Below are 24,276 nucleotides of genomic sequence, written 5' to 3' on the forward strand. Positions count from 1 at the left end.
GTGAGGCAGAAATGATGATGATTAACCGATTAGTCGACATCGACTTTTGGACACTTTATGGATCAGTGAACGCCACGCTTCTCTCTCTCTGACTGCTTCCTTCAGGTCATTTATGGGCATGTTCGTGTCAGCCTTTATTGTGTCCAGTCAATGAGTTCTTTGGCGTCCTCTTCGTCTGGACCCGCTGACAAATCCAAGCATTACTGCTGTTTCTAGGGAATTAGCCCGCATGACATGTCCAAAATACGAGAGTCGTTGTTTGGTGATCTTGCCTTCTAATGATATTTTTGGTGTGACCCGCTCTAGGACTGCCTTGTTCCTATTCATTGCTGTCCATGGTATGCGCAGCATTCGCCTGCAGCACCACAATTCAAAAGCGTCGATTCTCTAGCGATCTGCCTTCTTGCGTGTCCAGGTCTCGCATGCATACATAAAGATCGGAAAACAATTGCATTGACCAAACCATGCTTTTGTTGCACTGCTGATATCTTTGCTCTTCCATATCTTTGTCATTCCTAGCATAGCACTGCGGCCAAGTGCAATTCGTGGCTTTATTTCAGTAGATGATTCTCCACTGCGATCAATCTTAGATCCCAGAAAGAGGAAGTCTCGTACCAATTCGACTTCCTCATTATCAATTGCAATATGGACTGCATCGTCACTTGCCGTAGTCATTATCTTTGTTTTCTAGATGTTGAGGTACAGTCCCATGCTCTTGCTTTCTTCTTTGACTCTTCTGACTAGATAGTCTAGGTCTTTTCTACTTTCAGCAAGCAGAGTCGTGTCATCGGCATATCGTAGATTGTTGATGTTCCTCCCTCTGATTTTTACTCCAATTGTAGACTCGTCCAAACTGCATCGTCTCATGATCATTTCGGCGTAAAGACTGAATAAAGCTGGTGAGAGAATACAGCCTTGTTGAACGCCTTTTCCGATCTTGAACCAATCCATGTTGCCAAAAGCTGTCCTGACTGTGGCTTCTTGACTCATATAGAGCGATCGCATCAGTTTCTCCAGGTGCTCCGGAATGCCCATCTGCCGTAAACATTTCCATAGCTTGTCGTGATCAACGCAATCGAATGCTTTGCTGTAGTCAATGAAGCAAATGTACACATCCTTTTGATACTCTCGTGTCTTTTCCATAATCCATCGCAGGTTTGCGATTTGATCTCTGGTCCCAGCCTGCGTGTCTGGGAGCTCCTTGTCTACAAAGTAGGCCATGCGTCTTTGAATAATCTTCAGCAATATTTTGCTTGCGTGCGATATGAGTGCAACAGTCCGATAGTTGCCACATTCCTGTGCATCACCCTTTTTGGAAGCGGGACAAAGAATGATCTAGTCCAATCTTTGGTCCATGAGTTCATTCTCCATATCTGCTGGCAAAGTGCTGTTAGTGTTGTGACAGGTACCGGCTTGAGTAATTCGGCTTGTAAACCGTCGACGCCTGGGGCTTTCCTGTTTGGTAGTTGTTTTAAAGCCCAGGCAACCTCCTCCTCTAGAACATCTGGTTCATACTCGCTTGGGTTTTCCTGGCCAATGGGCTGATTTGGTCGATTGCCTGCATATAATTCCATTGTGTATTCTTTCCACCTGTGCTTGATTTGGTCTTCATTCAGTAGGATTTTACCATTCCGGTCTTTGATGGTCGCTGCTTTGCGTGACGTAAATGGTGCATTTGCGTGCCTGCCTCACAAAGGCGAACAGTTCACGAATGTGGCCTTGCTTGTTTGACTCTTCCAATTTTATGCACTGTTCATTCCAGTAACGTTCCTTATCTCGTCTCGCTTCTCTCTGAAATTCCGCATTTAGCAATTTGAATTCGATACTATTGCCAGAGGCCTTGGCTGTTCGTCTCTTTCTTGAAATTTCAATCGACGCATCTGATAACCATTGCGATTTCTTTTCTGGTTCTTTGGGCCTGATTCAGAGCCGGACGCAATTAGCGCTCGCTCGTTCAGAAAAAGGGGTTGGCTATTCAAATGAACCGTTCGCTCCTTGCGGTCTGTTGCCGCCTCCATGTCTGAACGAGCGAACAAAACATGCAGACGTTTATTTGAAAAATATGCCCCCTGGCCGCTCGCATCCTACGTCATGTCCGCTATTTATTAGATTAATCGAGTACATCGAACAGCGTATGAACTGCTCGCTATTCTTGTGGTTGGTTTTTCCTACTATAGTTCTGACTATAAAACAACCAAGTGACGCTGCTGTTTTAATTATGCACACCCATAAAACGCCCGTTTTGACCTTTAAGCACGCCTGCGATCTGATCTCCACTCCACGTTTTCAAGCACCTTCCCCTGTTACCACCCACATACGCCTCATTCTGTCACTCAAGATAGCAGGCATTCGCTATATAGCGAACTAACGATTTTTGGCCACACTGACTGGTTCACGCATGCGTATTAAAAACCGTACGCATGCGCAGTTGGGCGAACATCGCTCGGAACGAGCGTACTGACGTTTACGAGCGGCTCTGAATCAGGCCCTTTGTACAGAACAAATTTTTTCGATTCATCCATTATGATTGCTTTCATTTCTTTCTACCAGCGGGCGCCTGGCTCCATTTTTCCTGGCGATTTCCCTGGTGCGCATGCGCAGAACACCGGAAAGAATGGTCGCGGCGGCCACTTTTCAGGTGTTTTGTCCAGCGCTACAGCCTGACACGGGACTTCGAAGGGATAAGTATTACAACATATGGGTGCAAGATGTGCGGTGTGGGCCCACCCCTGGACCCAGGTGCCCATATGCACCGCACTCCCTGCACCCATTATAAATACCCCCCTGACAAGTACACATCATTCTCTGCAGTAAAATAAACACAACAGAGCAAATCCTGCAGGGGATTCAAACATGTGCCATAGTCAGATATTTGGTTGGTTCTGTTAGGTAAAACTGGCACTTCATTGGGGCAGGTCACACACAAATTGGTGGAATTCAATTGTTTTCTCGTGGCCAATCTCCCGTCTAAAGTGACAGGAGATTGCGGGCAAGATTCAATTAATTAGAATATTGTGCTGACCAAAGTGCTGGGCGCGATCGCGAAAAGGGCAGTTTGGGCACCCAAACGGGTAACTTTTTGCACATTTCAGCTCACACCCTCCTTGGGGGGGTGCGAGCTGAAATGATGAGCCTGCAGCTGATTGTGCCCGACAAGAGCAACAATTGAGTAGCTCTGCCTGGCATGAAGCGTTCTAGAATCAATAGAGTTCCACCCAAAGAAAGGGAAGGTATTTTCCCAATTAGATTAGATAGTGTCACGACTGGCTCAGGAGGACCTCCTACTGAGGAGCTGAAAGCTGAGGTCCGGGGTTGAGCAAGAAATCGGAGGCGAGGGGCCTGGATGTACGATCTCCTCATCCACAAGTATTGGATGTTGGCGAGACCTGACCAAAGGCGCAGAGTCTAACCTGCTGGTAGGTGTTCACCAATGACCCCTCCAAGCGGGATATGGGTTTAAGCTGCACCCAGCAAGCAGATCGCGGCACTTTGGTCAGGTATCTGATACAGGTGGGAAATGGAGGGAGATAACACTGATAAGGCCCAGGCGAGTGTACTTCTGAAAGAAGCACTAGCGAGGATTCTGAACTATGATGTTGTACTGAGTATGCGAGCAAGGTATCAGACACACCGCTGGCACAGGAGAGACACTGTAATTGTACTTGAAGGATGCACAGAGTATGCGGGCAAGGTATCCAGATGCACCGCTGGCACAGGAGAGTGACTAGAAATGACTCGAGAGTAGAACAGTAAGGGAACCGGGAATGAAGTGACGGCAAGCAAGCACTAGTAGTAACAACGTTGTACAGGCAACTTCCTGTTGCCCAGAGCCCAGTAATATACCCAAAGGTAGCAGTCCATTGGAGGACAGTGTCAGCTGACAACAACCATGCTACCATTGGACGAAGGGCCAGTCAGGTGATGAAGACTGTCATGGCTGCGCCCATGATGGTAACCAAGTCACGGAGCAGTACATGGATGTGCAAGTGCACTTAAGGTATACTCTTCAGCGCATCACTCGCTGCCGCACCTGACGTATGACGGCACAAGAAGTCATGGGAAGTCGGCGCTGTGGTGAGTAACGACCATTCCTAGGCCGAAACCTGACAGTGTTCACTGTAGGAAATTTTTAAGGGCAGGGGGTGCTAAACAAGGAGGATGATACATTTGTGCACAGCAAAGCAGAGACATAACTACACATTTTGTGCCCTATGTAGATAAAGAGCATTGGTGATGCCATCCACAACCGTAGCAAGGAGAGTGCGCACACATTAATGCCCCTTATTCACATTACACCATACAGTATGCCCCTTACTCACATTACACCATACAGTATGCCCCTTATTCACATTACACTGCACAGCAGTGCCCCTTAGTCAAGTTATGCCACACAGTAGAGCCCATCCACTTTATGCCACACAGTACAATAGTACTACTTATAACACATAAGCACAGTAGTGCCCCTTATAAAAATTTACAGTATGCCATACAATAATGCCCCTTAAAACACAGCAATGCCCTTTATAACACAGTAATGCCACACACTAATGTCCATAACACATTATGCCACACAGCTCTCCCCCTGACACCATAACCCTCACTGTAGTGGATAGATCCCCTTCTGTAGATGTACCCTGACATCATCAGTTACTGTCCAACGTAATTCGTTACTATCCACGTGGACATAGAGGGGGAATATAAACCTGTGATGAGCGAAGCAAGCCACCATGCCCAAAGCTTATCCCTCACACACTTCTCCCCCTGACACCATCTCCCTCACACAGCTCTCCCCCTGACACCATCTCCCTCACACAGCTCTTCCCCTGACACCATCTCCCTCACACAGCTCTTCCCCTGACACCATCTCCCTCACACAGCTCTCTCCCAGATAGCATCTCTCTCATAAAGCTCTGCCTCTGACACACCATCTCCCCCTGACACAGCTCTCCCCAGGGCCCTCCTTACACAGTTTATTTGTCCTCTGCAGTTTATCTCCCCTCATGTGGCTCAACTTACCTTTCTTGTGCTCTTCATGCTGTCTTCAGAACTCTTCCTTCACCACTCCCTGCTGCCTGTCACTGATACCGGCATCCGCTTGGGTCTGTCCTCTAACTCCTCTCACGTTGGTTCACCTCCTCTTCGGGCGGCAGGAGAGACAGACACGTGATGATGTCACCGCGTCGTCTCATTCCTCCCGACACATAAAAAGGGAGGATGGCTGAGTCACTGCCTAGTGCCGCCCACCAGCTGCATCTATTCTCTCGATATTGGAGGCGCGGCAGCAGGTGGCTTGTTGCACAGTGGGGCAGGAAGTCTCTATCCGTCAGGCAGCCTCAGCACTGCATGTACAGAGTGCTGTGGCCAGGAATACTGCTGCAGCCTGAGCACCCCATTGGTGGCACTAGCCGGACCGGCCCATCTGGCCATCAGCCCTTCTAGCATTTGCCAAAACTGTCAGATGGGCAGTCCGGCCCTGGGGTTGTGTATGGGGGTGTGTATGGAATGTGTATGAGATGTGTTTGGGGTATGTATGGGTTGTGTATGGGGGTGTGCATGGGATGTGTGTATGGGGTGTGTATGAAATGTGTATGGGGTATGTTTGGGGTTTGTATGGGGTGTGTGTGTTTATGGGGTATGTATGAGATGTGTATGGGGTATGTTTGGGGTGTGTATGGTGTGTGTGTATGGGGTATGTTTGAGATGTGTATGGGGGTGTGTATGAGATGTATATGGGTTGTGTATGGAGTATGTATGAGGTGTGTGTATGGGGTATGTATGGGGTATGTATGGGGGTGTGTATGAGTGCATCACAGCGAGAGTGAGGGATAGAGTATGAATTTTCTGCTCATGTGTAACAGATATTATTGCCATATGCAGTGAAGCTGCTGTGCATATAGTATTGGGAATGCGGTCACATTGTTGACATTTATACTGCTGACAGTTATGATGTCGACATTATTGAAGTATTAAGGTTTTAGGGTTAGGGCTAGGGTCAGGATTAGGGCTAGGGCTAGGATTAGGGTTAGGGCTAGGATTAGGGTTAGGGCCAGGATTTGGGCTAGGGTTAGGGCTAGGGTTAGGGCTAGGATTAGGGCTAGGGTTAGGGCTAGGGTTAGGGCTAGGATTATGGTTAGGATAATGGTTAGGGTTAGTTCCAGGATTAGGGCTAGGATTAGGGCTAGGGCCAGGATTAGGGTTAGGGCCCGGATTAGGGTTAGGGCTAGGATTAGGGCTAGGATTAAGGTTAGGGTTTAGGGCTAGGATTAGGGTTAGGGCTAGGATTATGGCTAGGGTTAGAATTTGGGTTAGGGCCAGGATTTGAGTTAGGGCCAGGATTTGGATTAGGGCCAGGATTAGGGTTATGGCTAGGATTAGGGTTAGTATTAGGGCCAGGATTAGGGTTAGGGCTAGGATTAGGGTTAGGGATACGGACATACCACAGCAGCCACAGTTTTGTAACATTAGCTGCACGCTCTGGAACATTTGTAGCAGCCCCCAGGATAGAAGTAGGGTTAGGATCGTTGTCCTTACCTCTGCAACCACCGGAACAACCACATCGCCGATTGTCTGATATTGTTAGCATGTCGACATATCATCAGTGTCGACATACTAAAAGTTGATATGTTGACATGATGAATGTCTACATTTTAACTGTGGTCAAAATATACCAAACCCACAGTGATGAATAAAGGTGATTGGACACATTGTACTTCTGAAAGCTCATTGTCTGATCAGTATAGCAAAGTGATGCTCAGCTCTTTGGATGTAGAGGTGGACAGCTCAGGAAAACAGTCTGTTATATAAATGGAACGGTGCAGCCAAGGCCTGTCCTTACCATATGTTCCTTCCCTATTCCGTCCCTTGAATTGTTGATTCTGGGGCCATCTGTACTTTTCTGAGCTTCTGTGCTGCCCATCATCTCCTCTGTAACTGGCTGTATTTCTGTGACCTCCACCACTTTCCCAGATGAGTCCAGTGGTGGCTCCAGGCAGGGCTGCCATCAGAAATTCTGGGGCCCGGTACTAGCAAAATAGGCAGGGCCCCTCCCCCACCCCCCCCCACCCCCGGGTATAGGGCAGAGTTGGTCGGAGTTGTGGATAATGTGGGTGGAGCTATATCAGGGGTGCTACCTAAATTGGCGCATAAACCAGGGATGGCTAGGCATGGTGGTGGGGGGTGGCACTGGGCAGGAAAGACTGGACTGGGGTGGCAAGGGGCAGGGAAGGTTGGTTGGACTAGGGGGGCAAAGGGCAGTAGGAGAGGGGCAGAGAAGACAGGCAGGCTGGCTGGACATGGGGGGGGGCGCAGGGAAGGCTGGCTTGACTGGGGCAGGGAAGACAGGCTGGCTGTCTGGACTATGGGGGGGGGCACAGGGAAGACTTGCTGGACTGAGGGTGGGGCAAGGTAGGGAAGGCAGACTGGCTGGACTGGGGGGCGCGTAGGGAAGGCTGGCTAGACTGGGGGGGGGGCAGGGAAGGCAGGCTGGCTGGACAGGAGGAGGGCCAGGGCAAGGCAGGCTGGCTAAACTGGGCGGAACAGTGCAGGAAAGGCTGGCTGGACTAGAGCGGTGGGTACAGGGCAGAAAAAGAAAAAGTCCCTTTCCGTCTATAGCAATCCATTAGCTGGCAACTAAAACACTGACTATATCTAGCTTTATCTTATCTTGTTATCTATGTGATTATCTATCTATCTAAATATCTATCTATCTATCTATCTATCTATCTAAATATCTATCTCATATCTATCTATCTATCAATCTGTCTATCTATCTATCTATCTATCTCATATCTATCTATCTATCTATCTATCTATCTATCTATCTATATATCTATCTATCTAATATCTATCTATCTCATATCTATCTATCCATCTATATATCTATCTATCTATCTCATATCTTTCTATCTATCTCATATCTATCGATCTATCTATCTCATATCTATCTATCTATCTATCTATCTATCTATCTCATATCTATATATCTATCTATCTCATATCTATCTATCTATCTATCTATCTATCTATCTATCTATCTATCTATCTATCTATCTCATATCTATCTATCTATCTATCTATCTATCTATCTATCTATCTTCTATCTATCTATCTATCTATCTCATATCTATCTATCTGTCTCATATCTATCTATCTATCTATCTATCTATCTATCTCATATCTATCTATCTATCTATCTATCTATCTATCTATCTATCTCATATCTATGTATGTATGTATTTATGTATGTATGTCACATTTATCTATCTGTCAGGAATCAGAGGATTAGTCAGGAGGATTTTAGACTGTATACAGTTTTAAAAGGTGATACTCTTGGCAGATTATGACCTGTAGGTCGTTACCACGGTGCTGCTTTTGAGACATGTAGCAACCTTGAGGGTTGGATTCTTGGCTGGCTGCAGTGACACAAGACTGCAGGAAGGATGCTGCCCTGTGTACAAAGGACGCTGGTGTGCGGCCTGTGCCGCCAGTTTGACACAAGCAGCTGACACTGTAGTGCAGCCTGTGCTGCCAGGTTGACACAAGCAGTGCACGCTGGGCTGCGTACTCTAGTCTGGACTCAGAGTACTGTCCGTGCCGCCTGACACGAACGGGAGTGGACAGGTATGCGAACCGTGCCGCCTAGGTGACACTAACGGCAAGTAGATGACAAGCGAACCGTGCTGCCTGGATGACACAAATGGCAGAATAACACGATGCAATAGACAGGAGAACTGGAGCTCGACTGGGTGACAGGATACAAAGCCAGAACTGGAAACATGAATACTCTATCACCGGCAAGGAGTGACGGGCTGGCTGTAATTTAACAGATACAGGGTCAAATCAGAGTAAGCCTCCCTAATGACAGATCAGTGTGCACCTGGCCTGTGCACACAGACCAGAAAATTAACCAGTGTGCAGCTGATACTGAACACAGACAAAAATTAGTGAACACATGAGATTAGCACACAGACAGACAAGAAAAAAAAGCAGTGTCCCAGTAACAACAACAAGACTGGGAACTGTAACCAGGATGATCTACTAACTGCAGATCCTAACACTATCTATCTATCTATCTATCTATCTATCTATCTATCTATCTATCTATCTATCTGCCCTCACAAAAATCAGCAATGATTTCCTTGCTGCTAAATCCAAGGGACACTACTCTGTACTCATTCTCCTTGATTTCTCTGCTGCTTTCGACACTGTGGACCACCCCCTCCTTCTGCAAATCCTTTACTCCCTTAGTCTACGTGACACTGCCCTCTCCTGGCTATCCTCCTACCTCTCTGACCGATCCTTCTCTGTCTCCTCTCATGACCCCACAGCCTCTTACAGTAGGTGTTCCCCAAGTTTTTTGTTCTTGGACCTCTCCTTTTCTCACTCTATACGTCCTCACTAGGTGAACTCATCAGCTCTTTTGACCTCCAATATCTTCTCTATGCTGATGATAATCAGATCTACCTTTCCTACCCTGACCTCTCCTCCTCTCTACTTACTCGTATCTCCAACTGTCTCTCTGCCATCTCCTCCTGGATGTCCCAGCAATTTCCTAAACTTAATATGTCTAAGACTGAGCTGATAATTTTTCCACCCCCCAACATAACCTCACTTCCCACCATTTCTTTATCAATTGATGGCACAACTATCTCCTTTAGCCACAAAGTGCGCTGTCTTGGAGTATTCCTGGACTACTCCCTCTCCTTCAAACCACATAACCAGAATCTCTCGCAGTCCCTGTCATTTTCATCTTAACAATATTTCCAAGATTAGGCCCTTTCTCACCCAGGATGCTACTAAAACCCTCATACACTCATTGGTCATCTCCAGATTGGACTACTGTAACCTCCTCCTATCTGGCCTCCCCAACTCCCTTCTCTCCCCTCTCCAGTTTGTCCTCAATGCTGCTACTCAGCTCATCTTCCTCTCAAAATACTCTGCATCTGCCTCCCCTCTCCTACAAGCTCTCCACTGGCTCTCCTTCCCTTTCAGAACCCAATTTAAGGTTCTCACACTCACTTACAAAGCCCTCACCCATTCCTCTCCCATTCACATCTTGGACCTCATCTCCCTTCACTCTCCTGTCCGCCCTCTTCGTTCAACAAATGCACTCTGCCTCTCATGCCAATTGATTACTTCCTCCCACTCCCGCCTCCAAGATTTTGCCTGTGCTGCTCCCCACCTTTGGAACTCTCTCCCTCTTCCCATCAGACTTTCCACCTCTCTACAATCCTTCAAACGGGCTCCCAAGACTCGCTACTTCATCAAAACCTTCCAGCTCTCATCCTAACTTGCTGCTACATCTTCCTTTCTTCCCGCCTACCCCATCTGTGTCACACTTGTTTGTCTGTCCCTCCCCTTTAGAATGTAAGCTCTTACAAGCAGGACCCTCTGCCCTCTTGTGCTTCTCCATTCTCTACTTTCATCTACTTCTTACTCCCCACTAGGGCACCTAACACTTGGTTGCTTTGCTCTGTGGCTTATCTGGGTGTTATGGTCGCAAATGTAGCTATGTATATTATCCATGTCCTGTATTGTATAGTACTGTAAGTCACTGGTCAATCTATTTGTTTATTTACTTTGTAAGGCGCTGTGGAACACTTGTGGCACCATATAAATAAATGATAATATCTGTAATCTCCTATCTATCTATCTATCTATCTATCTATCTATCTATCTATCTCATATCTATCTATCTATCTATCTATCTATCTATCTATTTATTTATCTATCTATCTGTAATCTCATATCTATCTATTTTATATCATATATCTATCTATGTCATATCTATCTAGCTATCTGTAATCTCGTATCTATCTAACTATCTGTAATAACATATCTATCTGTCTATAATCTCATATCTATCAATCTATCTATCTATCTATCTATCTATCTATCTATCTATCTATCTATCTATCTATCTGCCCTCACAAAAATCAGCAATGATTTCCTTGCTGCTAAATCCAAGGGACACTACTCTGTACTCATTCTCCTTGATTTCTCTGCTGCTTTCGACACTGTGGACCACCCCCTCCTTCTGCAAATCCTTTACTCCCTTAGTCTACGTGACACTGCCCTCTCCTGGCTATCCTCCTACCTCTCTGACCGATCCTTCTCTGTCTCCTCTCATGACCCCACAGCCTCTTACAGTAGGTGTTCCCCAAGTTTTTTGTTCTTGGACCTCTCCTTTTCTCACTCTATACGTCCTCACTAGGTGAACTCATCAGCTCTTTTGACCTCCAATATCTTCTCTATGCTGATGATAATCAGATCTACCTTTCCTACCCTGACCTCTCCTCCTCTCTACTTACTCGTATCTCCAACTGTCTCTCTGCCATCTCCTCCTGGATGTCCCAGCAATTTCCTAAACTTAATATGTCTAAGACTGAGCTGATAATTTTTCCACCCCCCAACATAACCTCACTTCCCACCATTTCTTTATCAATTGATGGCACAACTATCTCCTTTAGCCACAAAGTGCGCTGTCTTGGAGTATTCCTGGACTACTCCCTCTCCTTCAAACCACATAACCAGAATCTCTCGCAGTCCCTGTCATTTTCATCTTAACAATATTTCCAAGATTAGGCCCTTTCTCACCCAGGATGCTACTAAAACCCTCATACACTCATTGGTCATCTCCAGATTGGACTACTGTAACCTCCTCCTATCTGGCCTCCCCAACTCCCTTCTCTCCCCTCTCCAGTTTGTCCTCAATGCTGCTACTCAGCTCATCTTCCTCTCAAAATACTCTGCATCTGCCTCCCCTCTCCTACAAGCTCTCCACTGGCTCTCCTTCCCTTTCAGAACCCAATTTAAGGTTCTCACACTCACTTACAAAGCCCTCACCCATTCCTCTCCCATTCACATCTTGGACCTCATCTCCCTTCACTCTCCTGTCCGCCCTCTTCGTTCAACAAATGCACTCTGCCTCTCATGCCAATTGATTACTTCCTCCCACTCCCGCCTCCAAGATTTTGCCTGTGCTGCTCCCCACCTTTGGAACTCTCTCCCTCTTCCCATCAGACTTTCCACCTCTCTACAATCCTTCAAACGGGCTCCCAAGACTCGCTACTTCATCAAAACCTTCCAGCTCTCATCCTAACTTGCTGCTACATCTTCCTTTCTTCCCGCCTACCCCATCTGTGTCACACTTGTTTGTCTGTCCCTCCCCTTTAGAATGTAAGCTCTTACAAGCAGGACCCTCTGCCCTCTTGTGCTTCTCCATTCTCTACTTTCATCTACTTCTTACTCCCCACTAGGGCACCTAACACTTGGTTGCTTTGCTCTGTGGCTTATCTGGGTGTTATGGTCGCAAATGTAGCTATGTATATTATCCATGTCCTGTATTGTATAGTACTGTAAGTCACTGGTCAATCTATTTGTTTATTTACTTTGTAAGGCGCTGTGGAACACTTGTGGCACCATATAAATAAATGATAATATCTGTAATCTCCTATCTATCTATCTATCTATCTATCTATCTATCTATCTATCTCATATCTATCTATCTATCTATCTATTTATTTATCTATCTATCTGTAATCTCATATCTATCTATTTTATATCATATATCTATCTATGTCATATCTATCTAGCTATCTGTAATCTCGTATCTATCTAACTATCTGTAATAACATATATATCTGTCTATAATCTCATATCTATCAATCTATCTATCTATCTATCTATCTATCTATCTATCTATCTATCTATCTAACTATCTATCTCATATCTATCTGTCTATAATCTCATATCTATCTATCTATCTCATATATATTTATCTATCCATGTCATATCTATCTATCTATCTATCTATCTATCTATCTATCTATCTATCTAACTATCTCATATCTATCTGTCTATAATCTCATATCTATCTATCTATCTATCTATCTATCATCTGTCTATCTATATCATAGCTATGAGATTACAGATAGATAGATAGATAGATAGATAGATAGATAGATATGACATAGATAGATGATATATAGATAGATATGACATAGATAGATGATATATAGATAGATATGACAGATAGATATGACATATCTATCTATCTATCTATCTATCTATCTATCTATCTATCTGTAATCTTATAGCTATCTCTCTATATATAATCAATCTATCTATGTCATATCTATCTATCTATCTATCTATCTATCAATCATATCTATCTGTGTCATAACTATCTATCTATCATCTCATATCTATCTATCTGTAATCTCATATCTATCTATCTATCTATCTATCCGTGTCATATCTATCTATCTATCTATCTATCTATCTATCTATCTATCTATCTATCTATCTATCTATCTATCTATCTATCTATTCTCCTAAACTCTTATTGAAATTGTTGCTATACATTTTAGACATTTAAAATGAGTGGACAATGTGATCAATTTTGACTACTTACATTTGTTAATCAGAATCATTAGCAGCCATTTATCAGAAGATCATTAAGACTTTATTTTTTTCTCGCAAAACATTCTGCTGAAACAATACTTTTTGTAGAGCCCTCTTTACCTCCTTGTTCCTTAATGTGTATATGATAGGATTTAACATGGGTGTTATAACAGCATAGAAAACTGTAACAAACCTATTAGCTGATGAGTACACCGACATGGGCTGTATATACACAATGATACCGGTACCATAAAAGATGGAGACCACTATGAGATGTGAAGCACAGGTAGAGAAGGTCTTATATCGTCCTTCTCTTGAGTTAATTTTTAGAATGTTGATTACAATGTTACGATACGATACAAGAATTAACATAAAACTAGAAGGACCCAGAATCCCTGGGGTGACGGCGAGCAGGATTTCGTCAATACTTGTATCAGAACAGGACAATTTAATAAGTGGCGTAGCGTCACAGAAGAAGTTGTCCATCTCATTTTGACCACAGAAGGAAAGTCTAAGGATGAACGCGGTGTGAAACGTAGAATGAAGGACACCACCGAGCCATGCGCAGGCCCCTAACGGTAGGCTTACAGCTCTTCTCATTAAGATTGGGTAACGTAGGGGGTTGCATATCGCCACATATCGGTCATATGCCATAACGGCAAGGAGGAACATTTCTGAGCTGCCCAGTACATGGAAGAAGTACATCTGCGCAATGCAGCCATAGTACGTGATTCTCCTGTTGTTGGTTATGAGCGCATCCAGCAACCTGGGGACGGTCACCGATGAGTAACATATGTCCAAGAATGACAGATTGGTCAGGAAGATATACATGGGGGTTTGAAGACGAGTATCCAGCTGTGTAACTAAGATAATCACGGCATTGCCGAGTAACGTAGTGACGTAGACAGCAGTAAATGACATGAAGAGGAGCAGCTGGATCTCGTAGACAGATGATAAACTGGACAGAAGAAATTCTCCAACGTTACTTTGGTTTGGGTGTAAATGGGTCGAATAATCATTCATCTGTGTAATAAATAATTACAACAATAACATCAGCATGAAGATGAGGTACAGTGTATCAGCAACTATTATTGATTGAAAAAAATGATGGTGATAAATGCGGAAACAGTCGTTTTTATGGAACGGACTCATTCACCACTGGAGTCCGGATGTGGCCATCGGCCAGTCATCAAACTCTGAAAACTGAAAGTAACAAATAATCACAAAAGCACACTTCAAACTTGGTGACACTCTAAAATTCGACATTATGGTGTCTACCTATTTTTTTGTTGACAATGTGACTGCGTCTTGTATGAAGATGCGGTACGGTATATTAGCAACTATTAATTCAAGAAAAATGTTAAGGCAAAAAGAGAGATTCCACACTCATACGCCCTATGTTCTGTAAGACACAGGCGTTAAACATTAAGACTAATACTGGACTAATACAGTTATAGCTCTATCTGTGATCAGCGGCACTTGCTGTTCTTATAGCCATGATGAAAATTACTTATCCATGGTAATATCGCTCTACAGTCTCCTCCAATGCATTATAGGGTGAACACTGACTGTCCATATACATTTATCGCTCCGTCATTCAAGGCCGTACATAGTGGTAACACATGAGAATTTGTACAAGTGCAGAGTAGTACAGACAAGTACATAACTTACTGCTGGGCACACACTGGCCGACATATTGGCCGTTCAATTGAACGGCCAATATATCGTGGGTGCGTCGGCCAAAATATGCAGGTGACATGTCTGTGAGCAATGTCGTTCACAGACATATCGTGCACTTGTCGCAAAGGCTGTTGGGGAGGGGAGAGCGCGAGCAGGACCCTTGGCCAGATGGCAGTGATGATTGGTCAGCGTTTATGAACAACCACCATCTACAGATATATCTTTAAGGTGTGTACCCAGCTTTAGGAGCTGATTGGTTGGAGCGCCATTTAAGATTTGTAACTAGTGATAACAAGAATATCACTCATTATTAAATATGTCCCTTAGTAACTAAACATTGATGTGGTGACCTATGTAGTTATGTAGACACAATCTGTTCCATGTGATGGTTTTCTGATTATCCTATCAGGATTGTACCTGAATGCTGAGACAAGGTGATAAGCGGAAAACATTAACTTTTGTTTCTGGAAGAAAGAGATCATGAGGATTGGTCCAATATAATTCTTGCTTTAAAGTTTGCTTTGTTTCAAAGTTAACAATATTATAAGCTATTTAATTAGTAAACTTAATCAAAGTAAATGTGGATCGTTTTAATTTTTGTTTGTTGTACAAACACCATTACTGATCCCTCACAGTTTATTATCTGTTACTATATGTAAGGAAAAGCTACATTTTCATTCTTGCCACTAGCTCTGTATCTGCATGAAATAAATATAATGATGTCAGGAAAATTTGTATTATTCACCCAAGAAGTTGCATTAATTTAATTACAAATATTTCTTCAACTTCTCTTTCCTGTTTAATTTTCAATTAAAGTGGTAGAATTTTTTGCATGGTTTTATGTCCCCATTAAGACTTTTGCTTTAATTGTCTCACATGCACTAAATGTATCCAGGGAAGACATTTCCACTACTAATATAATGTTGATAAATAACCTTTCTCACAGTAGTTATAATTTCCTAGTAACTGTTACACTGACGATATTTGAGAATTAGTTTATACATGTGAGCTGTGAAAATAACTAAAAACATGTGATAAATAATGTGCATCTTACACAAGTTTCAGAAAGATAATAAATGACAAATAAAAGTCCCCTGGTTGTTATATTAGGTAACCCTAAGTTACCCACCCCTGCGTTAAGGTACTAATCACTCTTTGTAGCGTAGACCAGTTCATAACGGCCAATGTGGTAATTCCATGTGAGCAGCATACCGCTTTATCCAATGTGTGGCGTACAAACGTGACAGACACTTTATGTCAGTGATATAAATCAGGCCGACGCCATGATCCCCATCTCGCAGAAGGTGACACCAGGCGCTCATTTATAAATACCAATTTCGAGCTTTTGGGATGATGTCCCTAAAGCAATTATCTACAAATAATTAACAACTGCATGGTAAACATGGATGCAATTAGCACAAGTACTAAGTTATTTCTGTAGATGAGCAGGGGAATGGGTTTTCTGGTAATGTTACATTTAGCCAATTAGTGCTTCATCATTTGAGAGTTGTGCATTAATGAGGCATCTCCTCATTTTTATATATATATTTTTATTCTTATATTTCTATTTATTTCTATTATTATATATTTCTATTTTTATATATATATATATATATATATATATATATATATATATATATATATATATATACTGTATTATTAATAACATATTCTCCTCTGTTATATTGATATCCTATAGTGATATATAAATGATACATGATACATGTGGCAATGATAACATTCTGCAAAGTGGTTGAAAATTTGAAAAAACCAGGGTAAAATGAATATAAGTTTTTTCAATCATCCAGAGAATGTAGCAACAAGTTCATTATCACTCAAGACAAACAGTAACCCCAGCTTTGGAAACTTTTGGTTTTCTTTTCCAGATGAGAGGAAATTTCTGAGGTACAGTTTGGGGTACAAGGGTAACAAATTGTTGAAACATGTAAAACAAACATAACAGTAAATGCTTACCAGTTTTGGAAATGTTTGCATGGAACTAACAATATTCAGGAATTGTCACAAGGAGTGAAGTTGACGATGACTTATATCGGCTACTCCGAGACTGGAGTATTTATCAGTATATGTTTTTCCACTCAGCCAGAGGCAAAGAATGTAGCCACAAGTTCATTACCACTCAAGACAAGCTCTACATACAAGATGAGCAACATTGGGTTTTCTTTTCCAGATGAGTCAGAGTGGAATTTTCTAAAGTAAGATTTGGGTGTAACAAAAGAGGGGAAACCTGTATAACAATCATAACCATAAATTGGTGACAGATTGGAGTAAATTTGCCACTTGGGCTCCGTGCTAGGTAACAGATCTAGAATATGTAGATACAGGAGTCCATGGTCTAATAAAGGGACTGTAATGCAATTTAGTAGTAATCCTTTATGCCAGCAATATGAGGCAACTCAAACATTTCACATTATGCTGTCCATATATATTGACTTTGAGTTCGCCCAAATTTGAAGAAGTTGACTGTCAGGGTGTCGGGGACTCATTGTTTTCAAAGTCTCAAGGCTGTAGACCGTTCTTTCCTCAGTTGTCTTTGTGGTCTTGGAGTTCAGACTATTTTTGGAGGGTTAAAAAGTTTCAGGTATTTTTATAGGTGCCAGATCTGTCTTTGCTTAATATAACTTCCATTGTTGTGAAACAGTGAAGGAATGATCTCACTATTGGAGTTAGTCCTCTCTTGAGGAGTAATATCTGGGCTTTAGTGAAAGACCTCACTGATAACTGCTGATGCTGGTGCCTGAAAAATTGGAAAAATGTGAAGCCCCAGCAGTAGCATGTGTCACTACCTCCCAGGACCACTGTTACCAATGTAATGTCTCTCTTCCTGATAAGGGTGTTTTTTAAAATTTGGGAAGAGTATTACATCATACTTTAGGTTTTGAATGTTTCTAACTTCCCTTAAATGGAGAGAAATTAAAAATATATGTTTAATGGTTATCCTTGTTTAATGTATATTTCATATGTGGAGCTTGAAATAGTAATATCAGACAGCCATTTCATCTTGTCAAGCCCACAGTTTTCTCTGTCCATTGTGAAAGGTTCATATATTATGGAAATTTAGAATTTAGACACTTTGGCTGATTCCTATCAAGCTAAATTGGCTGAAGGAGTACCAAGTATGAAAATTATCCAAGACAAGAAAATTATCCAGAGGCTGATGCCATTAGGCCACTGGGCCTCAGCTTTTCACTGGTGGAAATTGACAAACTTTTGTCAGCAACAGCAACAACAGACAAGATAAGATTTAGGATGCAAGGGTAACAAAAGAGGGGAAACCTTTAAAACAATCATAACAGTACCTTGGTGACAGATTTTAATAAGATTGACAATTGGGCTCCTTGCAAGGTAGTAGATCTAGAACATTAAAATCCATGAGTTTATGGTCTGATATAGGGACTCTATGTAATGCAATTTAGTAGTAAACCTTTAAGCCAACAATAGAAGGCAACTCAAGATTCCACATTATGCACTCTGCTGTCCATATACAGTATATATTCCATAGACAAAAAACCTTATGGTTTCACATGTCCCATTAAGACTTCATAGACATAATCTGAAAAATCACAAAACCTATTGAATTTCTGCCGCTCAAACTCCAAAAAGCAATGAAATTACGATCATTAAGGCTGACGCCTTAATGGACATATTCCTTGAGAAATACAGATATGGTATGTCATGACACCATGTGGTTAACTGCAGTTTCAGCACTCTCACAGAGTGAGATTGCTGTCACTCTCAAAATGGTGGAGCTGCTAATTCACAGAATTGTGTGGTCATTGGAATACACTCATGCAGTCTATGCAACTGGAGTCTGAGCAGAACATAGAGCTGTGCAGATGAGATAAGAGTATGGTGGATGGGGGGAGAAGACAGGATGTTGTGGATGGGGCGGACAGAGAGGTGTGCAGAGGGGAAGTTTAAGCAGTACAGAAGGGTTGAAAACAGTGGTGCACATGGGGGGAGACAGTGGCACGGTTTGGGGGAACAGAGAACCATGAATGGGGAATACAGAGTAGCATGGATGCGGGAAGATAGAGCAGCACAGGAATATCACAGCTTTTTTAAAATGTATTAACTATCAGGGTTTGGATGATCTTCCAGATTCGAGCCTGCCTCTATGTGCTGCTACCTCCCTCGGGTCCTAACACCTGCACCAACGCCTTCCACACTGACGCCCGCACTGCTGCCGCTAAGGACTGCTACCATCCCCGGTTAATAGTAGCAGCTAACGCCCGCTACCCACGACTGTGCCCTTATAATATATATTAACTATTAAGGAGTCCATGGTCTGATATAGGGATTCTATGTAATGCAATTTAGTAGTAAATTAAACCAACAATAGAAGGCAACTCAAGATTACACATTATGCACTCTGCTGTCCATATGTATATATTAAATCAGAGTTTGCCCAAATTTGAAGAAGTTGACAATCAGGGTGTCAGGGACTCACAGTTGTCAAAGTCTCAAGGCCGTAGACAGTTCTTTCCTCGGATGTCTTTGTGGTGTTGGAGTAAAGTAATTCAGGCTATTTTTGGAGGGTTAAAACTTTTCAGGTGTTTTCCTAGGTGCCAAATCTGTCTTTGCTTAATATAACTTCCATTGTTGTGAAACAGTGAAGGAATGATCTCACTATTGGAGCCAGTCCTCTCTTGAAGAGTAGGATCTGGGTGTCAAGTTAATGACCTCACTGATAACTGCTGATGCTGGTGCCTGTAGAAATGGTAAAATGTGAAGCACGAGCAGTAGCATGTGTCACTACCTTCCAGGACCACTGTTACCAATCTAATGTCTCTTTTCCTGATAAGGGTGTTTTTTAAAATTTGTGAAGAGTATTACATCATAGTTTAGGTTTTGAATGTTTATAACTTCCCTTAAAATAGCGTCAAGGGTGGTAAAATAGTGAAGGTGCAATAGAACATTCCCAAAATGGGATTAATCTGAAATAAGGATTTTTGATTAATTAAATTTTTGAGGATAAATATTGGACATCAATTAAATCCAACTTCCCACACATGACTACTGTTAAATGGAGAGAAATTAAAAATATATGTTTAATGGTTATCTTTGTTTAATGTATATTTCATATGTGGAGCTTGAAATAGTAATATCAGACAGCCATTTCATCTTGTCAAACCCACAGTTTTCTCTGTCCTTTGTGAAAGGTTCATATATTATGGAAATGTTTTGATTTTTGCTGATTCCTATCAAGCCAAAATGACTGAAGGAGTACAATGTATTAAAATTATCCAAGACAAACTGTAAGCAAGATTTTCAAAGACATGGAGGGAACTTAAAGACAAGCGACCCAGGTGGGACTTGAACCCACAATCCCCAGCTCCAGAGGTTGATGCCTTATCCATTAGGCCACTGGGCCTCAGCTTTTCACTGGTGGAAATTGAGAACATTTTGTCAGCAACACCACCAAAAGACAAGGTAAGATTTAGGATGCAATGGTAACAAAATAGGGGAAACCTTTAAAACAATAATAACAGTACCTTGGTGATAGATTTTAATAAGGTTGACAATTGGGCTCCTTGCAAGGTAGTAGATCTAGAACATGAAGATCTAGGAGTCCATGGACTGATATAGGGACTCTATGTAATGCAATTTAGTAGTAAATTAAAACAACCATAGAAGGCAACTCAAGATTACTCATTATCCACTCTGCTGTCCATATATATATATTAAATCACAGTTTTCCCAAATTTGATGAAGTTGACTATCTGGGTGTCAGGGACTCATAGTTTTCAAAGTCTCAAGGCCATAGACAGTTCTTTCATTGGTTGTCTTTGTGGTCTTGGAGTAAAAGTAATTCAGGCTATTTTTGGAGGGTTAAAAAGTTTCAGGTGTTTTCCTAGGTGCCAGATCTGTTTTTGCTTAATATAACTTCCATTGTTGTGAAACAGTGAAAGAATGATCTCACTATTGGAGTCAGTCCTCTCTTGAGGAGTAGGATATGGACTTCAGTTAACGACCTCACTGATAACTGCTGATGCTGGTGCCTGTAGAAATGGTAAAATGTGAAGCACGAGCAGTAGCAAGTGTCGCTACCTTCCAGAACCACTGTTACCAATCTAATGTCTCTTTTCCTGATAAGGGTGTTTTTTAAAATTTGTGAAGAATATTACATCATAGATTAGGTTTTGAACGTTTCTAACGTCCCTTAAAATAACCTTCAGGGTGGTAAAATAGTGAAGGTGCAATAGAACTTTCCTAGGATGGGATTAGTCTGAAATAAGGATTTTTGATTAATTTCAATTTTGAGGATAAATATTGGACATGAATTAAATCCAACTTCCCACACATGACTACTGTTAAATGGAGAGAAATTAAAAATATATGTTTAATGGTTATCTTTGTTTAATGTATATTTCATATGTGGAGCTTGAAATAGTAATATCAGACAGCCATTTCATCTTGTCAAACCCACAGTTTTCTCTGTCCTTTGTGAAAGTTTCATATATTATGGAAATGTTATGATTTTGGCTGATTACTATCAAGGCAAATTGACTGAAGGAGTACCATGTATTAAAATTATCCAAGACAAACTGTAAGCAAGATTTTCAAAGACATGGAGGGAAATTAAAGACAAGCGACCCAGGAGGGACTTGAACCCACAATCCCCAGCTCCGGAGGCTGATGCCTTATCCATTAGGCCACTGGGCCTCAGCTTTTAACTGGTAGAAATTGAGAACATTTTGTCAGCAACACCACCGAAAGACAAGGTAAGATTTAGGATTCAATGGTAACAAAATAGGGGAAACCTTTAAAACAATCATAACAGTACCTTGGTGATAGATTTTAATAAGGTTGACAATTGGGCTCCTTGCAAGGTAGTAGATCTAGAACATGAAGATCAAGGAGTCCATGGACTGATATAGGGACTCTATGTAATGCAATTTAGTAGTAAATGAAACCAACAATAGAAGGCAACTCAAGATTACTCATTATCCACTCTGCTGTCCATATATATATATTAAATCACAGTTTTCACAAATTTGATGAAGTTGACTACCTGGGTGTCAGGGACTCATAGTTTTCAAAGTCTCAAGGCCGTAGACAGTTCTTTCATTGGTTGTCTTTGTGGTCTTGGAGTAAAAGTAATTCAGGCTATTTTTGGAGGGTTAAAAAGTTTCAGGTGTTTTCCTAGGTGCCAGATCTGTTTTTGCTTAATATAACTTCCATTGTTGTGAAACAGTGAAGGAATGATCTCACTATTGGAGTCAGTCCTCTCTTGAGGAGTAGGATATGGACTTCAGTTAACGACCTCACTGATAACTGCTGATGCTGGTGCCTGTAGAAATGGTAAAATGTGAAGCACGAGCAGTAGCAAGTGTCGCTACCTTCCAGAACCACTGTTACCAATCTAATGTCTCTTTTCCTGATAAGGGTGTTTTTTAAAATTTGTGAAGAATATTACATCATAGATTAGGTTTTGAACGTTTCTAACGTCCCTTAAAATAACCTTCAGGGTGGTAAAATAGTGAAGGTGCAATAGAACTTTCCTAGGATGGGATTAGTCTGAAATAAGGATTTTTGATTCATTTCAATTTTGAGGATAAATATTGGACATGAATTAAATCCAACTTCCCACACATGACTACTGTTAAATGGAGAGAAATTTAAAATATATGTTTCATGGTTATCTTTGTTTAATGTATATTTCATATGTGGAGCTTGAAATAGTAATATCAGACAGCCATTTCATCTTGTCAAACCCACAGTTTCCTCTGTCCTTTGTGAAAGGTTCATATATTATGGAAATGTTATGATTTTGGCTGATTCCTATCAAGCCAAATTGACTGAAGGAGTACCATGTATTAAAATTATCCAAGACAAACTGTAAGCAAGATTTTCAAAGACATGGAGGGAACATAAAGACAAGCGACCCAGGTGGGACTTGAACCCACAATCCCCAGCTCCGGAGGCTGATGCCTTATCCATTAGGCCACTGGGCCTCAGCTTTTCACTGGTGGAATTTGAGAACATTTTGTCAGCAACACCACCAAAAGACAAGGTGAGATTTAGGATTCAATGGTAACAAAATAGGGGAAACCTTTAAAACAATCATAACAGTACCTTGGTGATAGATTTTAATAAGGTTGACAATTGGGCTCCTTGCAAGGTAGTAGATCTAGAACATGAAGATCAAGGAGTCCATGGACTGATATAGGGACTCTATGTATTGCAATTTAGTAGTAAATGAAACCAACAATAGAAGGCAACTCAAGATTACTCATTATCCACTCTGCTGTCCATATATATATATTAAATCACAGTTTTCACAAATTTGATGAAGTTGACTATCTGGGTGTCAGGGACTCATAGTTTTCAAAGTCTCAAGGCCATAGACAGTTCTTTCATTGGTTGTCTTTTTGGTCTTGGAGTAAAAGTAATTCAGGATATTTTTGGAGGGTTAAAAAGTTTCAGGTGTTTTCCTAGGTGCCAGATCTGTTTTTGCTTAATATAACTTCCATTGTTGTGAAACAGTGAAGGAATGATCTCACTATTGGAGTCAGTCCTCTCTTGAGGAGTAGGATATGGACTTCAGTTAACAACCTCACTGATAACTGCTGATGCTGGTTCCTGTAGAAATGGTAAAATGTGAAGCACGAGCATTAGAAAGTGTTGCTACCTTCCAGGACCACTGTTTCCAATCTAATGTCTCTTTTCCTGATAAGGGTGTTTTTTAAAATTTGTGAAGAGTATTACATCATAGATTAGGTTTTGAATGTTTCTAACATCCCTTAAAATAACCTTCAGGGTGGTAAAATAGTGAAGGTGCAATAGAACTTTCCTAGGATGGGATTAGTCTGAAATAAGGATTTTTGATTAATTTCAATTTTGAGGATAAATATTGGACATGAATTAAATCCAACTTCCCACACATGACTACTGTTAAATGGAGAGAAATTAAAAATATATGTTTAATGGTTATCTTTGTTTAATGTATATTTCATATGTGGAGCTTGAAATAGTAATATCAGACAGCCATTTCATCTTGTCAAACCCACAGTTTTCTCTGTCCTTTGTGAAAGTTTCATATATTATGGAAATGTTATGATTTTGGCTGATTACTATCAAGGCAAATTGACTGAAGGAGTACCATGTATTAAAATTATCCAAGACAAACTGTAAGCAAGATTTTCAAAGACATGGAGGGAAATTAAAGAC

At 41.7% G+C, this 24,276-nt stretch overlaps 1 protein-coding gene and 3 non-coding genes across 4 annotated transcripts; all 4 read right to left on the reverse strand.

The window, feature by feature from the left end:
• Window positions 1-13,446: 13,446 nt before the first annotated feature.
• Window positions 13,447-14,479, reverse strand: LOC148473876 (olfactory receptor 10C1-like). Its single transcript, XM_088459321.1, has one exon. It carries the CDS (start codon window positions 14,425-14,427, stop codon window positions 13,447-13,449), a length of 981 nt encoding a protein of 326 aa, XP_088315447.1. The 5' UTR covers window positions 14,428-14,479.
• A 5,924-nt stretch (window positions 14,480-20,403) lies between these two features.
• TRNAQ-CUG (transfer RNA glutamine (anticodon CUG)) lies at window positions 20,404-20,476 on the reverse strand. The gene has a single exon. It is a non-coding gene; the product is annotated as a tRNA-Gln (tRNA).
• A 1,219-nt stretch (window positions 20,477-21,695) lies between these two features.
• TRNAR-CCG (transfer RNA arginine (anticodon CCG)) lies at window positions 21,696-21,768 on the reverse strand. The gene has a single exon. It is a non-coding gene; the product is annotated as a tRNA-Arg (tRNA).
• Window positions 21,769-22,987: 1,219 nt separating this feature from the next.
• TRNAR-CCG (transfer RNA arginine (anticodon CCG)) lies at window positions 22,988-23,060 on the reverse strand. Its single transcript has one exon. It is a non-coding gene; the product is annotated as a tRNA-Arg (tRNA).
• Window positions 23,061-24,276: the final 1,216 nt, after the last annotated feature.

The sequence above is a fragment of the Taudactylus pleione genome, unplaced genomic scaffold, assembly GCF_031769625.1.
Source record: "Taudactylus pleione unplaced genomic scaffold, aTauple2 ptg000905l, whole genome shotgun sequence".
Classification (NCBI taxonomy): domain Eukaryota; kingdom Metazoa; phylum Chordata; class Amphibia; order Anura; family Myobatrachidae; genus Taudactylus; species Taudactylus pleione.

Coding starts and splice junctions, on each gene's coding strand:
- LOC148473876 (XM_088459321.1), bottom strand. CDS start 14,427: ATGAATGATTATTCGACCCATTTACACCCAAACCAAAGTAACGTTGGA.